This window comes from Zonotrichia leucophrys, chromosome 3 (genome assembly GCF_028769735.1).
Source record: "Zonotrichia leucophrys gambelii isolate GWCS_2022_RI chromosome 3, RI_Zleu_2.0, whole genome shotgun sequence".
Lineage (NCBI taxonomy): Eukaryota > Metazoa > Chordata > Aves > Passeriformes > Passerellidae > Zonotrichia > Zonotrichia leucophrys.
Window position 1 is genome coordinate 7,975,692 of NC_088172.1, and position 15,525 is coordinate 7,991,216.

Consider the following 15,525-nt stretch of genomic DNA (forward strand, 5'->3'; position numbering starts at 1 on the left):
CTAAAAGTGACATTCAAACATCTTTAAAATAAAACTAGTCTTTTCCAAATTAATTCCATGGTCTGTATGTAAAGCAGTAGTGCTATTGAATATATCTGGTAGTAATACATGTGTTTTGTTGTTTAAATATTTGCACTGAGTTCTGTAGGCACAGAAATGCACTAAAGCATTGTTCTCATTTTTGGAGTAAGTTTTAAATTGACAGCTCTGCGTATGAAGATTTTCTTTTGATCCATTCAAAAGTAGTCTACTCCAAGGTCACTGGTGATCTGCCTCTCACATGTGCATCCATCTCTGCTCTGAAAATAAACTGGAAGCAGTGAAGCAGTGAAAATTGCAACTGCCTGTATGGAAGGGATAGGAATGCTTTCTGCCAGAACTACCAGAAATAATTTGTTTAAAAGAATATGTAAACATTTTTCAAGTTTGCTGAGTGCTTTGCCACCTGCCTTGTGTATGCAAAACCTGAAGAGAGCCACAGTAAAACAGCTCTTGAGGGAGAGTTCTCTTAAGTGTTTAAGTTAACAAACAGCAAAAGTCTCCAGGATTTATTCCAAGGACGTGAGTTAGTGTAATGGGAATAAATCCTGCTACTACAAGAATAAAGGATTTTACTTTTCCATTGCCTTCAGTCACTCTCCTTCCAACATTTGTGTTTGCTGGAAGTGCTCTGATTACTTGTTCCTTGTTTTACACCAAATCACTGCACAGATCACACAAGGCAGTGTGGACTGCTGAGGAACTGGCAGTACACCAGAGGCCCCAGAGAGAACAGGATAAACCTTAAATATGCTCCCTTCTCCAGCATCACGTGGCCATAAAAGCCTCTACCTAGATGAAACTGAAGGAAAAGAGTCTGGGACAGCTCAAAAGTCAGATGGGCTTCATGAGCTGCCTTTTGGGAAGAGTTGCAGAAGCTCTGTTGCCTCAGACTGATCACTTGAGGGCTCAGAGCAGCTGAAGAAAATAGAATGAACCTCACAAAGATATTTGCAAATGCTTAATGAAACATCTTGGGGTAGCTCCCATGCACTTCAGTTATCGTTTAGTCACCTGTAACTGACTTGACAGTGCTTTCATTGCTAAGCTGGTAAGTGGTGAAGTATGGTGGTGTGGAAGCAAGTGTGTGTCACCCAGTTTTAGGTGCTTATGGCCATTGCCCTATAACATACATCCATCCTCACTTCCCTCTCTGCCCCAAAATAGTTACTTGTTTCTGACAGGTATATGCTGAAGACTTGCATTCAGAGAATTTTCATGCAAGGAGGTAATGGTTTGTTATGTGCTTTTTAGCAATAGTAAAGTGGAAAAGGAAGAAGATACAAATCAATCACTATTTATTTTTATTTAATAATTTTACTAATTTTGTAAGCCAGCAGTCAGATGAGAAATGTAGATGCCATTTTATATTATTGGCACATTAAGATATATAAGCACATTAAGATAGAATTTTAATTTTTTTTTGCTTCCTAGAGCAGAATATAAGACAGCTTTATGAGAAGGAATTTATTTTTTTGTATTCATGTATGAACAGCTCTACTTACTTTTGAGACTATCAATTAATAAAACATATATTTGCAGAAATTTGGTTTACTATGACCAAAACCTCTGTACTCATAAATTTTTGAAATGTCATTTAGGGGCATATAAGCCAGAAAGGTATAGGTAAAGTAGAACAGTTCTTGGACTTTTTAAAGTCTTAAGAATAAAAGTTACTTGTAGACAGACTGCCACATTGCAGTTATAAATCATTAAAGCCAAAGGTTTTCATGTAGTCAAATAGGGGAGATCTCTGCTGGAGAAAACCAGGAGGCCTGTTTTCTCTCTCTAAAATTATTTATGTTTTTTGCTCTTAAAATCATTCTTTAAGAGTAATATTTTAGCAGACTTAAGAGAGGCTTGAATTCTACCCTCTTACATATAGTACATACTAGATGGACACAGATAAGGGAGTGAGAACAACTTTATTACCTAATTAGGGTCTTTTTGAACTTAACAAGTAATTACAGCTGTTGCATTTTTTAAAATTCTCATTACAATAAATGTGGATTTTGCCTCAAACATACTGTTTCTTCCTCCACCAATTTCAGTTTTTAGACTGGATCTTAACATTATAAAATAAACATTTTAATAATATTCAACAGTTGGAGAAACAGGTAACAGTTTTCCGTTTTCATATAGCAACAAACAACACTTGAATGATGGTTGGCTTTATAATCCCTACCTCTTTCTTTACAAAACTATTTCCAGCACAATAAAGAAAAAAAACCCTTCAGACTTTCCCATAATTTTAAAGTAAATGCTAAAGAGTATATATAAATAATTCTATGAGGAAAACAATTGATCATATTTTATATGTATGTGTTATTAATACTCCACTTAAATTTGTCCCTTATTACTTTTTAAAATGCTTTCCTATGTTGGTTGCTGAGTCATACACTGCCAGCTAATACAATAAACAGGAGGAAAAGGAATTTTACCTTTTTAATAGAGTGTTGGACAGTTTTTTCAATTAATTTCCAGAATTTCCATCATGAATGTTGTATCCTTCTGCTTTCATTAGCTGAATCTTTTTAGAATCTTGGAAGAGCACAACATCTTTAATCTTACCAATGAATTCCTTCTGGAAAAGCCCTGTAGTGACTATATTGACTTTCCTGCCAATTTCAAACCCACCAAAGTAACAAATGCCACCATAGTTTAAAGCAGTGTATTTTCTTTGTGGGTCAATATCTTCAAAAAGGATTAGTTCCTCATCAAGATAAACCTTAACACAAGTTTGGTTTTGAACTACAGTAGTGAAATGCCATCTTCCATCAGAACAGGTGAAATACTTTCTGTGCATTAGAGGAACAGAGATTCTTTCTCCAAGATTAATTACAACTTTTAAAGTTCCATTGGCAAGACCAATAGCAAGGAAGTCATTATCTTCATCTTCACTTTTTCCCATCCATGCTATTAAGCCTTCAGTTTGATTGGTAGTAAAATTTAAAGAAAGGCGGCTGTGCTGGAGGTCTCTTTTTCCATAAAAAGGATCTGTGTATTTAATGTAGGAGTTGCCAACAAACTTTGCTATATAAAATTTAATTTTGTTATCGCAGTACTTACCTGTCCAGCCTAGTGCACATGCACAGGTATATGAAAATGAAGAAGGTTGAGGAATACAAAGTGCATGAGACCCACACATGTTTTGTGAACAGTGAATGGATTGTTCACACTTGGTCCCTGTCCAGTCTTTTGGGCAAGAACAAGAAAAGCCTGAGTTTCCAACTTGACATGTTCCATTATTTTTGCACACAGTGTAACCACAATCTGTTCCATCACAGTCACCAATGTTGGCTCCACCCTTGGGGTCAGTCACGGTAAGATTCAGTTCCCTGTTGTTTATAACCATTTCTCGAATACAACCAGTGAAACCTGTGGGCTCATTTTCTGTTGCCATTGGATTAACAAGGTTTAAGGAGGATACGCCCCCAACAAAAAAATCTGAGTGTGTGTCTAGTGCGTTCATTCCAGGACTGGCTTTTTGAGTAACGTTGATACCATCCAGGTCCAGGTAGCCTTCATTACCAACTCTTCCTGCATTAAGTAAGTGCCATGTGTTTCCATTTGTGTGCACCTTCTGAAGGGTCTGTAGGATGACTGTTCTGTCTCCAAGGTTGTAGCGTAACTGTGTAAATCCATTTACTAATGATATACATAGAAAATCACCTGTAAAAAAACAGTATAAAATATTTTTAAGTTTTAGAGGGGTGTACTGAAGAACAACATATTAATGATTCTGATGCTTTCATGCCTGCATTTCCTTGTATCATCATTATATCTAAATCACACAAAGGGAAATGTTCCCTGATGAGCTGCTTTTAGCCTTTTTTTTTTCTTCCTCATTATTGGAAACTGAGCTCATGTTTGCCTCAAAGTAAAAAGCCCAGCGTTCTGAAATGCTCTGCTTTTGTGCAAAGACTGGATAACTGAGATAGGAGGAAACAGGATCACTTTGGTATCTAGGAAGTGTGAATCTGTGTTCCCATGGAAAATGGAAAAGTTTTTGCCAAGTTACAAATGCAGAAATACTCTCAACCTCAGTATGTTGAATAAAGGCTTGATAGATTTGTCAGTTTAATGAACAGTTTTGTCTGCACCAGACATACTCTGCTTTCCCTGAAGGCTCCTTTTCACAACAGGGATGTTTTAGGTTTAATAATCTGACAGCTGTAGGAACAGATATGTTTTTTATTGCATTGTTCTTCTAGAGGCCTTTGTGACAGGAAGTATTAGAAGGGAGTTCTCTCTTCTTGTACTATCAGTGTTTCTGTCCTTACGGGCAGTGTAAAAGGAGAGAGAGTACCACTTCAAACTGTACTTCCAAGAATGAAAAAGGAAAACTGGGAAAGGGTAAGAAATGGGAGACAGAGAAGTTTGTAAGGGCAGCAGTAGAGCCTAATAGGGGAAGGTGACAGGGAAGCAGAAGAGAACAGCAGAAAAGTCTGCAAATTAAAGTTTTGTTCTCAAATTTTTTGAGATTTGCCTATGCAATTTAACTTTTATACCTTACTTTTGGAAATAATAGGGATCTGGTTGTTGTCCATTAAACTGGTAAATATGTTTGTTAAATTTGAATGTAAGCTTTCCTAATAGTTACCAGTCCAGTTTCCTTAAAGATTAAACATTCCTAAGGGTGGACCTATCAGAATGATGGCATTTGCTTTCATGTGTGTTTAATTTTTGAGTATTTCTAATCCTTGGATTACACTGCCTGTAGTGAAATTGAATGGCTTAATTTACTGGAGGCTTGTGAAAGTTGCCAAAATTATACCTCCCTATTCAAGAGATGTTCAGATTGCCATTTAGGCAGGCTAGAGATGTTTTACTTGTATTAGTGGCTGTAGAGCCCATCATGCCTCACCTTCCCTGCTCCAGATACCCATGGGAAGAACAAGAAAAAAGCTCTTCCTTCTTTCAACTCTGGTGATAGCAGAGCGCTCCCTTCTAGCTTGCTAGTTCCAGTTGTGGTAATCTGGTTTACTTCTCTGTATTAGTGTTCTTTTCAAGGACCTTCCTTGTTTCTTTTTTTCCAGAAAATTAATATAATTTCTTTCACTTGAGATTTCTCCTGCTTAGTGATGTGGCTTTGTGTGCTTGATTTTTCAGTACATAGTTTGAATGCACTCATCTTGCTTTCTTCCAGCAGTGTACATAACCTGCTTGTCTATGTCTTTTATCAGGCCCTCAATCCTAGGGTAAGAAAGGAAGATAAGGAAAAGTTTCTGAGCTACCTCTTTGGCAGCCTTTGAACCCCTCTCCTTCCTGGACATGCAGACCTGTGTAAGGACACAAGTACTCATATTTTGCTGTCTAGGAAGGAGGAAAACATCTGACCAGGGTTGCTGTTGCATCTGACCTGTAATCAAGACCTGGAGAAACTGGCAGTTCTCCAAGACTTCCTGGCCTGCAGGGGAGGGCTTTGGTGGTTTTGCACATTTGACAATGATCTGTTTTGGAATCTTATTTAGTCTTATTGCAAGAACAAATCTGTGTTACTGAATCTGCTGTCTACAGTGTAAAGAGGTTATTGCTGAATGTTCTGGCACAAATTTGAAGCTTCACTTCAAACTAGAGTAACTACTTCTGCTACTTTTGAACAAAAAAATTACACTTCCAATTTCACCTCTCCCAAGGCCTTTCTTATTCCTCTGATTAGACACGATCTTTTCACGAATGATTTTCTATTTTAGTTGTTTGCAAGAACAACAGAGTGTTGAGATATATTTTAGAATCTGAAAGTTGATCCTAGAGTGCAGTCAGTATTTCTCCATGAAGTTTATCATATCATAGGTACAACTACGGTCAACTGGCTGAAAGCATCTTAGGACTGTCGTGTAAAGTGCTGGGTGTTCACTGTCCAAGAAACTCCTTCTGAAAGTGAAGGGAAATAATGAGCTTGTCTTTGATGCTTTTCAATTTAGCAACCAGTAATGTTTTCAACAAGAGATCTACATCTGCCCTGTCTCTGAGGGCCAGGTTGCACAGCTGGAGCCTGCGCAGGCGATGTCTTCATAGGAGTTGTATCACCAGTTTAAACAAATGGCATTCTTGCCACTGGTTTTCTCTTCTCAGTCTCTGTATAGGAGACCAAGAAGTACTACAGTTTTTACTATTTCAATTTGATGATAGCTCAGACCTGCCTCATTTAACCTGTGGCCAGAGACCTTTCTGAGGAGATTGACTTTGGTTAAGCATGAAGGAGATGACATCCTTAGTTTTTCCAGCACTAGACTGTACAGCTGGTCCCTGCTTTCTTGAAAATACAATCTACACGTAGGACACACAACTTGGCTTCTGGCTTTTTAGATTAGCAGCTCACTTAATATGGGCTATTAATTTCCATCAGTGGTGTCATAAAAAAAAATAACAGACTCCTGAGACAAGCATTCATAGTTTTCTTTTATTCTGCATGCAGCCTGTTGGATGCAAGGAGCTATAAGGCAACCTGTGTCAGTAAGGTTGAATCTTCTTTTGAAGTAGGCTGTTGTAGCTTAGCTGGGCCTTGAAATTGCAACGTGTCAAGACCCTGGGCATTGAACAAAATCATTAACAACATTTCGTTCTGTTCTGATGCACCTTCTTGCCCCTGTAATATTCACTGTTTCAGTAAAACAGTGATTTTTTTTTTTTTTAATAGCCCAAATGCTAATTCCCTTCTTCTCAAGAGAAGGGAATTTGTAGGCAGTATTGCCTTAAAGGAAGAGCCTGTTCTGGAGATAAAACAGCACTTCTACCTGCAAGTCTTAGTTTGAGGTTTTCACCAAGTGACTGAAGGTCAAAGTTGCTCTGCCTCAGAGTGGATTGTCTGTATTTAATATTAGAAGCCAGAACTCCAAAGCAGGAGTGAATTTTTCTTCGTAACTTTATTTTCCCGTTTTTCTTCTTTCACAAGTCTCACCTGCTCCCATACTGCATGTCAGAATTCCCAGAAGGCTAGTCAGCCCTGTGTCTTCAGCAGTCAGTTCCTCAAACTGGGAGATAATGAAAGTCTCCTAAAAGTACATCCAAGTGCTACTGTAAGATCTGGATTATCTGTAGTAGTATTTTCTTATATGACTTCTTATGATGAATTCTGAGTGCATCACAAAATTTTTCAGCTTGCTACTACTATGAATATCTGTGTAAGTCTCTTCAACAAATTGGTTGCAGTCTCACAGTCAAATTTTAAATGCTTCCAAATGGTAACAATGCCTTTTCATGTTCAGTCTTTATCTGGAGATGCAGATGTGTCTGTATACCCCCATTCTAACTAAGATCATGCTGAAGCAGTATCAACTCTCCATGCTTCTATGTTACCATGGGAAACTCATGTATATCATAATTTGTCAAAACTTGGTACAGTTGGAAATGCAATCTAGGAAAATTGCACTCTCTTTGGAGATATCCTATTCAGGCCAGAAGCACCGAAATAAAAAATGTAATTTTCAATTTACACAGCTGTGTTGGGCAAAGATCTCTGCATTTACTGCTGACACTACAGAATATGCCTGATACAGATGTATTTCCTAGGAGGTCTAAACACAGTGTCAGTGTCTTAGGCTGACACACTATGAGCTGGGACAGCATCCTGGATGGTATTTTTAATATTTCTGTTTCAAGGTCTCTTCCTCACAGTTACTTCAGTCTATCCTTGTGCTCTGGGGTGTGTGTGTAAACCAAGGCCTTTCTTAACCTGTTAAAAGAGTACCTGAGGTTTTTCCTACGGTCCATTGAAAATTAAGGATTTCCCACTAGTTTGCATGGCCAAAGGAACTTCCAGAACATACTTTCAAGTGACCTTTGTAGTAGTGGATGTAATCTTTACTCAGTGGTGTTCACTTTTTTGCTGATATGACCAAAGTCTCAGTGACACACAGGTACACGTGTCTCTGAATGCTCCCTGTGTGCTCAAAGTCACTGATTAGTCCTGGGACTACTGAAGTTCTAGATTCCTTTAAGCATGTGTTGCTTGTCTTTTGTCTCATCCTGTGTCTCTCCTGAGCAGGAGCCTCTATGCTAAGCTGAAGACAGAAGCTTTGACAAGCTCAGTGTTTCAGCAGCTTCTTGCAGCTTAAGCGTCCCAGGAGCCCTACACTGTGGTTTCCTGGTTACTGAACATCTACAGTCTCGGTTCCTTTAGTTGTTTTGGAGCCCTGAGACAGCACCTCTCGGTGTATGTTTGCAGCCTCTGCCTTCTGTTGGTTTTACCTCACCCTTCTGTCCTGTAGCTCAAACCTAGAGTGCCAGTTCCAATCACTGTGGTACTGAGTAGCACTTCCTTCACTCTCCTTGCACCATTTTTTTCAGAAGTTGCTATTGATCACTGGCACCATCTTGGTGGCAAGGTGAACATTTGAGCCTTTTATAAGCAGTAACATTCAAGGGAATCACTCCCAGTTCATGAAACCTCTTACTCTAGGTTCGGCTGTGTGCTCATCTTCATTCCAAACTGGCGTTGTTAACCACCATAATGAAGTGCCTGTGTCTAGAGCAGTATTACTGCCTTGTATTGGCCTGATGCCAAGGAATACTGCCAAGGAAGATGATGCACTCTGGTGTCCACCTGAGAGGAAACCAAGCTGACTAGCAGTTGTCCTTCACATGCCTCCTGAGCATTTCCACAAGCCAGAGTAAGGCCCAAGGCCAAGGAGAGAAAAGGGAAGAAAAGAAAGGGCTATAGTGGGGTAAAATGAGGGAATGAAGAACAGAGAAGAGATGAGCCTTTTTCCCACCCTCTGCAGCTTCTGCTGTTAATTGCTAGCTGGTAATATGTCGACATGGTTGAAGCTGTCTTCCTTTAAGTTTGTTAACCTTGTCTTTACCCTTGTCTGAGTGTGTGCATGCAGTTAGGTACCAGCTGGCTGACAAGGTAAAGGAGCTTGTGGCAGCTGTTGTAACTTGATATTTTACCTAGGGGTGACCATAGCCAGTGCCCCTAACACACATTTAAGGAAGTTACCCATGGATATGCTTTCATGGATTATTATAATTTATTCTGCTCCATGTGTTGAGTTCTAGCTCATGCAAGACTGAAAACTGATGTCAAGTCAAGCCTGTATATTTCTCAAACCATATAAAAAAATCAGTGTGTCAATAGGTAGAGTCCAGCTTCAGTTTGGAGCACCATCCCATAGCAGGAAGGGCATAGCTGGGAGCCGGAGCAACCTTGCAGACAGTGATGCCCATGCATCTACAAGGGGTGGGCACTTATCTATTTGTAGATTAGACTGTTCAGCCTCATCTTTCCAAAATGTGTTTCTTTATTGTGAAGAAATGTACTGTGCTTCCTTTAGTCATCACTGTCACCCTGGCACATTTTGGCAGCTGGAAGGAGCCACCTTCCTTGAGCAGCCTCAATTTGCCAAACGTTTTTTGTTTGCTTGCCAGTGTCAAATGGGTAACAATAACACTTCCTATGCAACAGATTTCAAGACAGTGGGGATGTCTGTTCTGCCACACAGCTGGCTGCCAGTTCTGCTTCCTACACTGCTGATTTAGTCCATACAAATGATTCCAAAACTAGTAATAAAGCAGAAATTATGTCTCTGTCAGCTAAGAAAATATGGCTGCAAAGAAAAAAAGACTTAACCACTCAAATTCTTGTTTTAAAAGTGAGTGGATGATCAGTTTCTTTCTGATTAGGAAAAGAATACTCCTGCCTTTTAGATATTTAAAAGTTCTGAATATTTCCAAAAGATTTTAATCCAGTTCCAATATTCAGTTTTCATCATAAACAATGTTTTAGAAAATCATGCAGACATCACATACTTGTACTGGCATTCTCTTCTTTTCATGTTACAGATTTATAAACTGAAATGCCTTAAATACCAGGAGTTAAAAAGTTTTTAGGTTTTTCAGACCAGGTAGGTGACATAATCTGGCTAAAGAGAGACAGAGAACTGCTGTTGCAAATGTTGAATGTTAAATTTAGCATGAGTCGTCCCATTCTGTTTATTGACTTGACTTCATTCTTAGTCACCTAGCATGACTGTTCATTCTCATATCTTTGGGGAGCAAACCTTTCCATCACCCTGGCCTGAACTCTGGAATAATGCAGGCAGTCTATGGCATATTCCACTTTTGATAACTAAGGTAAAGCTTCAGTAATGCTGTGACTCAACAAAAAGCAAGGCTCCTTTTAAACTGCCTTTCACCCAGAGTGCAAAGGCCTCCAAACATATAGAGTGGCTGCTGTGTAAATGGACTGACTTATATACCTTGTTCAAGCACTTGATGGGCATCCAGCAAGCCCTGTCTGAATTAAAGGCTGTTTAATCATTAGGAGTTCATGCTTTCATTGGTAAAAATAGAATAATACACTGCCCTTGAGAAAATGTGAAGTGAGCTGGCCTTCTAACAACAGTGTGCTGGGCTCCACATGAGTTCCGTAGTGTTTGCAGAGTCCTTGCCCAGATGCGTGCATAGAGCAAGTAGTCAAAAAGGGGGAAGAAAGTTCCCTTGTCTTCAAGTTTCCTATCGTCAAGTTTCTGAAGTCAACTCACTTGTTGGGTTGGGTTTTATCCCTAACTTGTTATTAATATTGCCAGCCACGTAAACTTTGTCAGAACTTGGAAATTATTTTCTTAAGGCCTGCAGAAATCCATAGTACCATACTTGAAGTCAGGATGCACATTCAGAAATAGTTGACAAAGCAACAAAATGGATGACTGGCAATTACAGGAAATTAGGCTAACAGATTCACAGGATGTTTTCCATTTTGTGCCAGTTTGTGAGGTATTTAAATCTGTGTACTCTCTTAGTGATATTTTTAGAGGAATAGAAACTGGGATCACCAGATCAACTTCAAAGTAAGGAGACTTGCCCTTTCTAGAAAGTTCTCTCATGTTCTTTGGAAAGAAAAAAGCTGGAGGAAAATGTTTCAACAGACATCTCGATTTTTTTTTCTTCACCTACTAAAGATGTGATTTTGTTTTTAGTGATGGGAGGATTATTCAGTGGTACATGTCCCTGAAGGAAAAGTCCCAGTGTATTGTTTATGTGAGTGACAAACCAAGCTGATACATAACTGTGCTACTCAGTATCATTGCTCAATTAGCTGTATAGTTAGCTAATTTCTTAAAAAAAAAAAAAAAGCATTGCCTAGTGAGAAAAAAAATATTGAATTATTTCCTATTAAAAAGGAATTTTAGAAATAAAATCTTGTGATTTCAGCAATTAATTTTTAACTCTTACATAACTGTCTAGAAGAAGAAACTTTATTTGAGTTCTTTCTAAATTAATCTTCAACAGAAAGCTGTATCTCATCTGCTCGCAGCTAAGAATACTTCTAGGTCTTTCACTCTAATTCTGGCCTGGATTTGACATGATTATACGAAGGCAAAATTAAAAAAACTGGTGATTAGCTTTTCCTGAGTCTTTCAAAACTAGAGGACAGTAGAAATAAGAAATTTGTAAATAAATCCCTCTGTATAAGAGGAATTTTAGGAATTTTATTTTGAAATTGAATTGCTATGATTCTAGAAAGTGATTGAAAGAAAATATTCTTTCCTGTGCAAACTAAACACTCAGAAATGGCAAGAAAATGAGGGCATGCTCAGGCTACACCACTCCTGGCCCAAGTTAAACATACTTAGCACTCTCTTTGATTCTTCCAAAAAGGTATTTAATTTCATTAGATGCTAAGCTGCATCCATGACCTCTGACTATTCTTTCTGAGAGAGATCCTTTTCTTCTCCTATTTTTCATGGCCTACTCAATGTTTTAGTTTATGCAGGAGAGAACAATTCACCAGGAATCTCAGAATTTGGCCTGTAAGTGATAGAACTATAAAAGATTCATTGTAGAATACAGAGCTCTTTGGTAATACATGTATTTTTATTACAGATGCTCCATATACTTTTCTTTGAATCTTCTTCTCTGTACGTGGTTGCAATTGGAATAAGGCAAACAGGAGGTGTCAGCAGTGTATGATGCATTATCAACCTGTTGAAACATCTGTGTACACAGTAAGGTGCTGGTACATTGGGCATATGTGTGTTTATATGAATTTGTGACTGTTTATTGAAGTATCTTAGAGCTTTAGACTTTGAACAAAGGAATGTAAAAACATATGATCGATAATTAACTTGTTTTGTCATATTAAGAATCATTTTTGCATAAACTACTGCTCAATACAAGAGAAAAATCTGCTCTAAGATGATGTTATGGATGACATAATGCTTCTGTTTAAAAACCTGCAATCAACATTTAAATGCAATTGAGTATGTTAATAAAGTAATTACAAAAATGTACACCTTAAAGACTAAATTTTAGAATGTACTTACACTATCAAAGTATGTTTTCATGACATGAAGTTTTAGGAATGATAACTTAGTAAAATTTAAAATACTTCTATACATATTTTATTTAGATTTATTTGTCACTCTGCATATCTGGGAAATGCAGAACTTGCATGTTTTACATGCTGCACCAGCACACTTTTCAACATTATATAATAACAAGCTACACTTCTGAGAAGCCTCATTTGCTCTGTTCACTTGCACTTAACTTGTTTGATGAGTTTTCATATTGCTTTGGTTTTGGTCATTTAAAACACCAGTCCAGCTCCCCAAAGTGAGAATCTTAGTGTAGCATCTAAAAAGCTGGCTGAGGTCACTTTCAGGGGGAAGTGCTTTCCTGAACCATTAAATAAGTTCCCTAAGTAATTTCTGGCCTCGGACTATCTTAAACTTTGGTTTTGCATGTTTCTTTCTTATGAACTTGATTATTTACAGTTCAAATCAACTGTACAATACAGTTCTGCATACAGTTCTCTCCCCAGCACAAGAAGGACATGGAATTATTTGAGCTAGTCCAGAGGAAGGCCATAATATTGATAAGAGGACTGGAGAAACTCCCCTACAAAGACAGGCTGAGAAAGCTGGGGCTGTTCAGTCTGGAGAAGGGAAGGCTGTGTGGGGACCTCACAGCAACCTGCCAGTGTCTGCAGGGAATCAAGGAAGCCAGAGAGGGACTTTGTCAGGAGCTACAGCACAATGAGTAGTGAAAATTTGAAAGAGAGACAATTTAGGTTAGGTATTAGGAAGACATATTTTACTGTGAGGGTGGTTGGACACTGGAACAGGTTGCCCAGGGCCTTGTTAGTGCCCCAGGCCTGGCAGTGCTCAAGGCCAGCTTGGAGAAAGCCTTGAGCAACCTGGTCTAGTGGAAAGTGTCCTTGCCCATGGCAGGGGACTTGGGACTAGATGATGTTTAGGGTCCCTTCCAATCCCCTACCAGTCCATGATTCTGTGATAAAGCCCAGCCACCATGGGCAATGGGTTACAGAGACTGAATGCCTGAATCACCCCAATGAACTCCCTTTCTCTTACACAAAAGTACCTGGCTGTGTGATAGCAGCAAGCTGGCATCCCCTTACCTGACTGCGTACCCAAGTGCTGCGCAGTGTAGAACAGGATCCCATCTGGAGAGAGAGGCTGGAACTGCAGTTTAATATGGGTCTTGTGCCGGATATAAAAGGGTGCAAATGACATCCATGATGATTCATTATTTCTGAAGGATGCATCACTAATGGAAATATCTGAAAAATGCAAGACAAAATGTCTTCTGAAAGATATTTTGAGAGGACAGCATTATTATGGAACCAGTTATTTTGTATGGTTTTTAAATTCTGTACATAATACTTCCCATTCTTCACTTTTCACAGAATAAAAATAACCTAGATACAAAATAAAACTTAGATAATAGCAAATCAATGCCATTGTCTTCTGGGTTCCTTATTTTCCTCAACAATTAGGGCTGCAGTTCTGATGCAAAATAAATATGATCTTGTTAGCATTCATTTTCAAATAAGTATAAGTGTAAATTTCACATTGTTTAAAAAATGAAATGCAAAATGCTGTTGCAGGAGTCAAAATAAACATTTTTTTTCTCACCATACAGATGAAAATCCTAGTGGAGGATTTGTAATGAGCTGCTTTGTGTGTTATAAGAATGTACCTTTTAAGTGGGAACAATTCATTAATTGTTGCTGAAATTTGTTTTTCGGGTAATCATACTGAGATGTTTGAATTCAAATAATCCTGTTTTATAGTGAAAGAGAACACTCACACAATTACAGTTAGGATACAATGTACACTTTTGAGCTATACACAACTTATCATTCTGTCTTACCTCTTCCCTCAGCACTGGTTGTTCATATACCACTACAAAATCAGGCTGGTTCAGTTGCCTTCAGTCAACTGATAAATTATTATACTTTTCTATAATGCTTATGTGACTTGAAAAATTTTCCAGTTTTTCCCACTGTAACATTGCATATTTGAGATATAATAATCATAGAATCAAAGAATCTCAGAATGAGTTGGTTTGGAAGGGACCTTAAAGATCATCTTGATCCAACTGCCCTGCTATGGCTAGGAACATCTTCCACTAGGTCAGCTTGCTCAGGACTCCATCCAGCCAGGTCTTGGGCACTTCCAACTTTTCTGGGCAGCCTGTTCCCGTGCCTCACCAGCCTCAAAGATTTTTTTCTTAATACCTAATCTCAACCTACTCTCAGCTTGAAGCCATTCCCCCTTGTCCTGTAACTACACGCTCTTGTAAATAAACTCTCTAATAATGTGAGGTATTAGCTAATTCATGATCATGTTAGTGGTAGTTTTGTGTAGATAAGGTAGTTGTTACTTTACTGTATTTGGGGGTTCACTGGAATAATCAAGCTACTGAAATGTGCTGGGCGTATTTAGACCTGTGTGTGCAAAACTGTTTTTACTGTTTAGTTAAACAGCAGTGTTAAATGCCTGAGTTGTAAGCATTTTCTCACTTCTGCATTTCCCAGCTGAAGCTGTGCTGTTTTCCATCTAAGAGACCAATGTCTTTACTCATTTTGGTGCTCCCAATTTCATTGTTTCATGGTAACTTGCTCTCAGTCACATATACCTTCAGGATGTCCTTGAAGTGCATTCTGAGGTACCTTTTGCTGTCTTTCCACACTCAAGTTTTCTGCCCAGCATCTGCTGGTGAGCCCACTCACCACCCAGCTGCACCTTGCACTGCCTATCACAGATGGGCCTCAGTTATTAGGCTGGAACACAGCCAGCACGCTGCAAGCTCCTGTCATTTGTCTATTTGTCACTCCACCTCCCTCAGAACAGGGCTCAAGGTGTCCCTGGTGGACAGTGTCCAGCAGGCAGATGCATCACTGCAGAAGATCCAGATCTCTCTGTTATCAGCATAACCTGACCTGAGGATGCCTCTTGAATGGGCAGTAACTGCACAGCTGACCTTTTTACTAATTCCCCCCGGTAGATTACAGATAATATTTCTGAGGAAGGTACGTGGATTTAATGGCACAAAATCTCAGTAAGTCTAAAAGTAAGTTGTAATCACTGGATTATTGGTTAGAATGGATTTATTTAATGCTTGAATGATCTGAATCAGGCTTTTGATGGGCTGTTGTTCAATCTATGTATATTCTCAAATCACTCCCATCCTAAGGGTCACAATAGCTGTTATGCATGCTATCAAGGCTAGGCAGTG

The 15,525-nt window shown here is 38.7% G+C and overlaps 1 protein-coding gene across 1 annotated transcript in view; it reads right to left on the reverse strand.

Annotated features, from left to right (window-relative positions):
• Positions 1–2,232: 2,232 nt before the first annotated feature.
• EYS (eyes shut homolog) overlaps positions 2,233–15,525 on the reverse strand; it is a 704,733-nt gene continuing 691,440 nt past the window's right edge. The window contains exons 47-48 of the mRNA XM_064707313.1: positions 13,403–13,564; positions 2,233–3,711 (exon numbers count right to left, since the gene is read on the reverse strand). Of these exons, the coding sequence (XP_064563383.1) occupies positions 2,513–3,711; positions 13,403–13,564 (1,361 nt within the window). The 3' untranslated portion in view covers positions 2,233–2,512. The remainder of the gene's footprint in view (positions 3,712–13,402; positions 13,565–15,525) is intronic.